The sequence below is a fragment of the Neocloeon triangulifer genome, unplaced genomic scaffold (assembly GCF_031216515.1).
Source record: "Neocloeon triangulifer isolate White Clay Creek 2 clone unplaced genomic scaffold, ASM3121651v1 ptg000014l, whole genome shotgun sequence".
In the NCBI taxonomy this organism is placed as follows: Eukaryota; Metazoa; Arthropoda; class Insecta; order Ephemeroptera; family Baetidae; genus Neocloeon; species Neocloeon triangulifer.
Window position 1 is genome coordinate 11,896,642 of NW_026775556.1, and position 8,374 is coordinate 11,905,015.

Sequence of the window (8,374 nt, forward strand, 5' to 3'; positions counted from 1 at the left end):
TGCTCATTTTTTTTTTCTGTCAAGCCAAAAGGTCTAACTTTTTTGCCACAGAAATAATACGGAGGGTAAAGGAGGGTCGTTATGGGCCAAAAAAAGAGCCATTCAGACCAGACCTTTCGATAACCTATGATACAGACACTGGATGTCCAGATTATGTTACTAACTGCATAACTGCTTGCTGGCAGGAGCAGCCAGAAAACAGACCTGATTTTCACAACATAAGAGAACAACTCAAGAAAATGAGGGAGGGAATGTGAGTGCATTTAATTATTTTATTTAAAAAGTAATTTTTAATTTACTTCACTTAGGCACCACAATATTGTTGACCAAATGATGGACATGATGGTCAAATATGCTAATCACTTAGAAGAGCTTGTGTCCGAGAGAACTAGACTGCTGTTTGAAGAGAAGCAGAAAACTGAGGACTTGCTTCACCGAATGCTACCAGCGTAAGTTTTTATTTGGAAAAAATTGGAATCCTACGTAAAATTTCAGGTCAACTTGACAGATATGTTTTTTTTACCATGCATTATAGTAGACCTCTGCTAGCTTTTGATAAAACCTCCTTAATTATTTTTCACTTTTTCTTGGCTTGACTACATGCAATGAAAACTAATGAATAAAAAAAACTTTAGGCCTGTGGCGCGGAACCTGACAATGGGCATTGGTGTTCAGCCAGAGTCGTATGACTCTGTGACAATTTACTTCAGCGATATTGTCGGATTCACCTCCATGTCAGCAGAGAGCACTCCACTGCAAGTGGTTACCTTTTTGAACGACCTTTACACCCTTTTTGACAGCATTATCCAAGGGTACGACGTGTATAAAGTGGAGACCATTGGGGACGCTTATATGGTGGTACGTTATCCTTTATACATCCTTTCTTGATCAAAAAACTACTAGGAGCTTTTTTCAGGTCAGCGGACTGCCTCTAAAAAATGAGAAGCATGCTGGGGAAATTGCTTCAATGGCGCTGGACCTTCTTGCTGCAGTCAAAAGTCACAGGGTAGCCCACCGACCTCAGGAGACACTCAAGCTCCGAATAGGAATTCACACAGGTAAAGTAAAAGTGAAATTTTTTCTGGGATTCTAATGCTTCATTCTTAAAGGTCCTGTTGTTGCTGGGGTTGTGGGCCTGACAATGCCACGCTACTGCCTATTTGGTGACACAGTAAATACGGCCTCTCGAATGGAGAGCAACGGCGAAGCGCTGCGCATCCACATTAGCGAAGAGTGCAGAAACGCCTTGAACAAACTGGGCGAGGGTCTCTATGTGGTGGAGGACCGCGGCCCTGTCTTCCTCAAGGGAAAGGGCGCAGTCAGCACACACTGGCTAGTGTCAGCCACTCCTCTGGCCATTCAAAGGAGAAATGTGGACGCTAACAATCTACCTCCACCCTTATTCTGTAGATCGGAACTCTCTGGAAGGTATTTTTATTTAATAAGATTAAATCTTTGTTGATAGGCAAAGTTCAAAAAATGAAATCAATTCCAACATCGAGTTTAATACAATGAAAACACTTTTGGTGGATTTCATACATGATTGAAACCCCTTATTTTCATAGAATGGGCAACCCGCATTCTCTTTGTGTTTCACAAGTTGCACACATTTAATTAAAATCTACTTCCGACTTCCCCTGAATAATTTAAAGGGCTTTTGGCAAATCCTTATTTATTATTTGAATAAATTTATTCATACTGCAAAAAAAAATATAGTTACCTCAAACTTTGTTTTACTAATTTTTTTGCAGACATTCGGGTTCAGTGCTTGGCAACCCTGGTGGCATCGGAACCCCTGTTCGGCGCCGCGTGGGTGTAAGCACTAGTCTCGCGGCGCCACAAACCTCGCAACCATCACCATCAAGTTCGACAGCGTTTCGCACCGTCTCCCTAAATGACACGACGGACGCTTCACTAATGGACGGGAATGGCCATCACGGGCCCAAGGGCAGCTGCGGCGGCTCTTCAGTGGTCACATGCCCGCTCGATCTCAGCACTGCTCCAACTGTGTCACGCTCCTTTGACCCGTTCCCCTCGATCCGCGGCCAAGCGGCCAAACGTCTAGTGCGGCCACGTGAGGCCAAATCGCTCGAGGACTGCTGTGTCACGGTGGTGGTGCCACCAACGCCCTCGCCGGTGTTGCCCAACGGCCGACTCAGCAAGCACGAGAGCAACGAGTCAGCCTGTTCCGAAGAGGGCACCCCGCTCATTCCACCCAAGCGCTGGCGCTCCCTTGAAGGGCACGAGTTGCCCGTCGATGACCTGGCCATGGATGCGCCTGGTCTTAGCGCGCACAAAGTCAATCACCGCGGATCTCTCAAGTCTTGGCTAGTCGGAATCCTGAACGGCAACGGCCTCAAGGGCAGTCACTCGGCCAACGCCAGTCAAACGTCGCTCAGGAAGAACGTCTACAGCCTGCCAAACACGATGGCAGCCGCGGCTCCGGCTGGCCTAGTATTCGAGCCGCGCCGTCAGACGCCCAAGTCCAATGATGAGAGTGTTGTGTGATAATAGAAGTGTGAAGAACTTTATAATGAGCTGTTTAATTTTTATTCGAGCTTAACATCAAAGGCGCCTTTCCTCTCTGATTACTATTTCCATTTTAAGCTCGCTCATTGATGTTAACAATTTTTCGTGATTTTGTTTAAAAAAAAAAATGACTAACAGTTTCTGGATATGCTGGACAGCAGAGATTCAAATGAATTTGATTAAAATAAGACTCTGGAAAATTAATTTGATTGTAACTTTTCTGCGGTGCCTATATTATTGATTTAGAAAAGGAAAATTAAATCTCACTTCTTTCTTGTTGAGTATCTTTATACTTATTTCTTCCCTTTCCTGTTGTTTTTAACTTTTGGAGCTTTTCCATTGAGCCGCGCTTGTGAAATCTCCACAAACTTTCGCGGCGGCAAGCGTACCTCGAATCGCAGTGCCATGTTCCCGACAAAAACTTCTATCAATATTCAATACGAATTCTCTGAGAAAACAGTGTGCATTTTTTTTTTATGTCTACAGCAATTATGATAAGTGAAGCGCGTGCGGTAAATTTTGCGTGTTTGCGTCAGTGGTGAATTTTTAAATTGCTTTTAGTTTGTTGTATTGTTTCCCTACGTGAAAATTGACGTCCAGTCACCTAAGTCGGAACGTGTCGTTTACCACGTAGTTTGTAAAATTGAAACCTTAAACCTTAATTTCAAATATGGCTGTGAATCCGCTATTGTTAATTAATTGTTAGGATTTCACTCAGTTAAGACAAGGCACCGTCAGCTGTATTCCTGTGTTGAGCTGTTTGCATTTTGATGTCAACTTTACGTTTGATTTGTCTTGTTTGCAAAAACATTGGAATGGAAAAAAATAATACTGTGGCTCAACTTTTTACAATGAATAGTATTTTTTGATTGGACCTACGTACATTAGCTGAGAAAATTGATCTGCAAAAAGTAGGCGCCAACAACTAAATTTGAGTTTTCCAGTCAGAGCAAGAGTGTATGCCATTTTAATTAATTGAAGAATAAAGACACTGAAATTGTGTATTCTTGTGTTGAAATAATTTAAGCACCCACTTTTAACGAATGTCAAATAAATATTTTATTGTAAACATTCTTCCCACACACTCCTTTCACATTTACCAGCTCATATCAACCAACATATAGCCCCACCTCTATGAAATAAAACAGTGTAACAAGTACAGGGATTGATTCGGTTGCTGGGGGAAAATACATTGTAAGGAATGCTCCTTAATTTGCAACTGTTATCATGGAATGAGAGTCCCAATGGTTACGATCACACCCACACATTTTTTTTTGCCAGAGATAACAACAATAACACACACTTTCTTGTCTGCAAACGGGGCACGCAGGCACTGTGCAATTGAATGGCCGTCACAAAACGATGGGCCGCTTTCACAGGTTGAGATGATAATCGAACATGATTAGGGGATGGGGGCGTAAGTAAGTATATAATAATTGTGTTTTGGAGGGTCGACGTGTGCGTCATTGAGACTTAAGGACGAGCACAGCTTCACAGGCAGTCGAGTTTACAACTCCTCTTTGGGAGTCTTTTGAGAATCTGCAAAATAATAATAAGCACGTCAATTTATTAGTTATATGTTTGGTTTTAAAAAACTAATGATAACTATGAAGCTCAATTAAATTTGGCCAGGTTAGGGGGTTTCACACATTAAAAATGATACCAGTCTTATTATGTAGCTGTTAGTATCCCCGAGGAAATAAATGGTAACAAACCTAGAGGAACATTATGTTACAAAAAGGGTCAGGGTAGTATGTAATCAGAGGCCAATTGAAAAAGGATGTGTATTGTAGTGACTATGAGAGCGGAAGTTAACCATGACGGTTCTCCTGCAACAGTTTTGTCGAGCAATAAAATTTGTGGCCCGCGGATTTGCTGTACGCACTTTGCAATTCTGGCCACGCGGTTCATGGCATAATGAATGTTTACTTTCTGTTTATAGTAAAAATAAAACTGACCTTTCTCCTGCTTGCTTTCTTCTTCCTTGCTTTCCGATTCCTGGAGTGTAGGCTCGTCTGAAACCGCTCCGTCCAATTCAAGAACAGGTTCAGTCTCTTTGGGTTCCTCTTTCTCTTTTGTATCTTCAGCAGGCTTTGTGTCGTTGACTTCGACTTTCACACCATCATCCAAAACTTTCTCAGATTCTGCAGACTCAGTTGCATTCTTTTCACCTGAAATTATCGACGAAAATTTTTTAAATTTATTATAGAACGAAAATACTAACCTTTTTTGTCATCCTTAGGTTTCTTAGGGGGTCTCCAGTTTTTGGCTTTGTTCACCAGATACTTCACCTCTCTATCAAGGGAAGTCATCTTCTCGACAATGGCTCTCACAGTGAGCTTTGGATTTTCAGATAAAGGAAGTGCAGCCTGCTCTTCCACTTTCTTGGTTTTCCATTCCTAAAAATTATTTTAAGAGTACATTAACATTTCATTATTTTTAATTTTTATTACCTCAGTGTCTTTGATTGCCTTCTTGAGGGTAGTAACTTCGATTTCTGTAAAAATGCGTTCTTCTTCTGGAGCATTTTTGGTTTGGTTTTCTGCCATAGCAAGGAATTTCTGACTGCCTTCGATAGTCTTTTCTAGGGCAGCCAACGCTTCCGGTCGGTTGCGGTGCTCATCGACTCTCCTCAACATTGCTTTTGCACTATCATGCAATGTCTTCAACTGCTTTTCCAAATCTTCAGTTTCCGCAGTGAAACCTTCTTCTTCGAGCCAGTCAGCTGCCTTGCTCAAAGCAGAGCTCAGTGCTTCCCGTTCTGATTCACTGCCAGCTGCAATAAACTCCTCGGTCTCAAGACGCATCCTCGAGTCCAAGATGAAACTCTCGAGAGCATTGAGAGCTCCCTCATGACGCTTTCTCTTCTCGTCAATTTCATCCAATGCGGTTAGTCTAGGAAAAGTAAAATTAAAAAAAAAAAAATGCAACAATATTCCAAAACTAGCTTACTTTGATTTTGAACTGGCAAACTGGTTACCATCAAGATCAACCAGATCGAGCTTTTCTTCGTTGATCTTCAAAGTTTCCTTTATGATGGTGACTTTTGGCTTAGGTGCTTCTGAAGGCGCAGTTTCGTTTTTCTCACTTTTAGAAGAGGGTGCTGGAGTAGTGGTCGTACTTGGATCGGCTTCCTCCACCTTCTCTTCTGAGGCCGAGTCTGCTTTTTGCTCATCACTTGAGAACAGTTTGCTGATGGTGTTTCCAAGTTTCGACAGAGTGGAATCAACATCATCCTCTTCTTTTTGAGCTTTTTCCTCCTCAGCAGTAATGGTCTTCTCAAAGCTCAGCTCCGCACTCACTAGCTGCAAAATTCCACTCTCGTCCATGTTGAAATGAGCTTTGACTCCCTTGGCCTCCACATTGGGGCCATTGTTCTTCTCTAGAGCAGCAACAATTCCACTCAATGCTACTTGACTCAGACTGAGAGAACCCAATGCACTAAAATTGTACATTAATTTAGAATTTCATAAAAAAAATTATTGGAAAAACCTACTCAATGTCCTCTTTCTTGAGGTAATCCAGTTCAGCGTAGTTCACGTTAAAGGAAAAATCTTCAGAGTTCTTGTTGAAGGTCAAGACCTTCTTCTGAGGGTACGGATTCATTCGGCCAAAGAGTGTTCTCTTGACTGTTTTGTAGACAGGATTTTCTGGGGTACCCTCTGTATCAACTTTCCTCTCAAATACAACCTATTAATGGATACAAAATGAATAAGGAAACATATGAAGGTTTTATTATCTACCTGAATAGGGTAAATCACGGCATCTTTGGTCACAAATCTCTTGACTTTGAATCCTGAACTGAGGTCAGCAGCCTTGTAAACAGCACCCATGGCAGCTGCTTCATCAGCGTTTATATTTTTGCTCAGGGTAACACCCGTGGCTTTAGTCAGTGCATCCTGTACCTTGGGAACTCTAGTACCTGCACCAACTAACACCACCTGGCTGATACTTTCCATTGTAAGTCCAGCTATTTCGAGGGCGGCAGTGATAGGAGTACCAGATCTCGCAAAGAGGTCAGTGCAAAGCTCTTCGAATTGCTCTCTTGTGACTTGCAATTTAAAATCTTGTTCGTCAAGAAGACCTTCCACCTAAGTTTTTTGATTAAATTTTTGTAAAATTTATATTGATGTAAATTTTACTTGAGCATAATGATCGTTGTTAGCACTAAGAACGTTTTTAACCCTGCCAGCCTCTTTGAAAAGCTTGGCCAGTGCCCTGGGATTCTTGAAAACGTCATTTGGAGTCTTCTTCATTTCGTTAAACTTTTTGCCAAGGTAGTCTCTCAGCCGGAGTTGCATCTCCAAACCTCCAAGAGTCCGGTCAACACTTAAATAGAATTTAAATTTTCTACTTTTGCTGACCTTAACACAAAATTTTCTTACCTAACACCAAGAACAGTAGCTTGAGGATCAGCGTCCCTGCCTTTTCCAATCGAATAACTGATCACAGAAGCCACTGTACTTGTGGCACCCATGTCGTAGAATATCACATTCTGTGCGCTCTCATTGAAGTCTTTTCTTCTGAATATTCCATAGTTGATAGCCACTGAGGAAGAGATGGAAAAAAATTTATTTTCCATAAACCAGCAGCAAAAAAGCAAATATTTTACCAGCCATGTAATCGTTAATGAGTTGAAGAGGCTTAAGACCAGCCAGTTGAGCCGCAGAAAGATAAGCTCTCCTCGAAGTTTGTCCGAAGTAAGCCGGCACAGTCAACACTACCTCAGTTACTGCTTGGTCGACAGCAGCTTCAGCATCTCTCTTGCACTGTTGAAGCATCATAGCAATCAGTTCTTCCGGAGTAAATCGAGTTTCACTAAAAAACATTAAACATATAATATTTTTTTAAAGGTGATGGAGGACATTGGGATTTCATACTCGTCATGCCTAAAGACAACAGTTCCCCTCTCTGGGTCCTCTTCAATCTTGTAATAGGGAAATTGCGTCTTGAATCTCTGCACAACTGAGCTGTTGACCTTTTGACCCAGTAAAGGCAGAATGTAGCTGTAAGTGTTTTGGGGGAACCTGACCCCCAAATTAAGAGCGTCCTCACCGAAGAGGCGCTCGCCGTTTCGAAATGCAATCGCTGCTGGTGTTTTTCTTTTGGACTCCTTGTTCAGAACAATTTCCATAGGGATGCCGGGCTATAGTTTTTATTAGAAAAAAAATGAATGTGTATAACTATATAAAATATTAATTACCGAAACAATTCCAACTTTGATCCATTCTCCTCCAATGTCTACGCTCATCACAGCAATCGAATGGGCATGTAAAATGCAACTAAAAAGGACAGCTAACGCTATCCAAAGCCACCGTCCCATTTTGAATGATCTGAAAAAATAGAATGAATTAATGCAAAAATATAAAGAAAAATTATAAAATTACTGAAGAAAAATTTATGATAAATTATATATTGCATAATTTTCATTACTGAAACTACATGTTTATAATTTTTTCTAAGTGATGGAAGTAATAGTGCTCCATTTGTTAGAAAATAAAACACTCGCAAAAAAAACTGAAAATGAATACACGGGGAGCGATTGTTGGTGATGCGGAAGAAACCGCATTGGTCGTGTTGACCGAAAAGTTGACGCGAATTCACTGATTGTAGGCCTTAAATTGAACAAATTTATTTCTTACCTAATAAAACACTAAGGAGAGATGTTCAGGATTGAAACTTGTGAACGAACTCCGCCTAAATTAGCGAAAGATTGTACATTGAATAAGAAATTTCATGACATGCAGGCAAAATCCAGCACCAGATGCGTAAGGACGTGGAACGTGGATTCCAACCATTGGGCCAATCAGAGAGAGACATCACTACGTTGAGACTTCTGATTGGT

General features: G+C 41.3%; 2 protein-coding genes across 4 annotated transcripts in view; one reads left to right on the forward strand and one right to left on the reverse strand.

The window, feature by feature from the left end:
- The window catches only part of LOC132201332 (receptor-type guanylate cyclase Gyc76C-like), a 37,201-nt gene extending 33,670 nt beyond the window's left edge, over positions 1–3,531 (forward strand). For both annotated transcript variants that reach the window (XM_059627423.1, XM_059627424.1), the window contains 6 exons: positions 52–253; positions 309–449; positions 636–858; positions 917–1,058; positions 1,110–1,428; positions 1,752–3,531. In XM_059627423.1, coding sequence (XP_059483406.1) covers positions 52–253; positions 309–449; positions 636–858; positions 917–1,058; positions 1,110–1,428; positions 1,752–2,508 — 1,784 coding nt within the window. In that variant the 3' untranslated portion in view covers positions 2,509–3,531. The remainder of the gene's footprint in view (positions 1–51; positions 254–308; positions 450–635; positions 859–916; positions 1,059–1,109; positions 1,429–1,751) is intronic.
- Positions 3,532–3,563: 32 nt separating this feature from the next.
- On the reverse strand, positions 3,564–8,324 carry LOC132201334 (hypoxia up-regulated protein 1). 2 transcript variants are annotated; one of them, XM_059627428.1, is made up of 14 exons: positions 8,172–8,324; positions 7,733–7,862; positions 7,410–7,675; positions 7,142–7,347; positions 6,915–7,077; positions 6,672–6,858; positions 6,273–6,620; positions 6,026–6,219; positions 5,482–5,970; positions 4,983–5,424; positions 4,754–4,928; positions 4,488–4,700; positions 4,245–4,358; positions 3,564–4,068 (listed from the first exon to the last, which is right to left on the reverse strand). In XM_059627428.1, exons 2-13 carry the CDS (start codon positions 7,850–7,852, stop codon positions 4,273–4,275), a joined length of 2,889 nt encoding a protein of 962 aa, XP_059483411.1. In that variant the 5' UTR covers positions 7,853–7,862; positions 8,172–8,324; the 3' UTR covers positions 3,564–4,068; positions 4,245–4,272. The 2 variants fall into 2 exon arrangements, with proteins under 2 accessions (XP_059483411.1, XP_059483412.1); XM_059627429.1 differs by lacking the exon at positions 4,245–4,358.
- Between the last annotated feature and the right edge of the window lie 50 nt (positions 8,325–8,374).

Excerpts from the sequence above, each read along its gene's own strand:
- LOC132201334 (XM_059627428.1), bottom strand. The coding sequence starts at position 7,852 with ATGGGACGGTGGCTTTGGATAGCGTTAGCTGTCCTTTTTAGTTGCATT. Across the intron at positions 7,078-7,141 it reads CATTAACGATTACATGGCTG|TGGCTATCAACTATGGAATA; the intron begins GTAAAATATTTG and ends TCTCTTCCTCAG. Across the intron at positions 6,859-6,914 it reads GCTACTGTTCTTGGTGTTAG|TGTTGACCGGACTCTTGGAG; the intron begins GTAAGAAAATTT and ends ATTCTATTTAAG.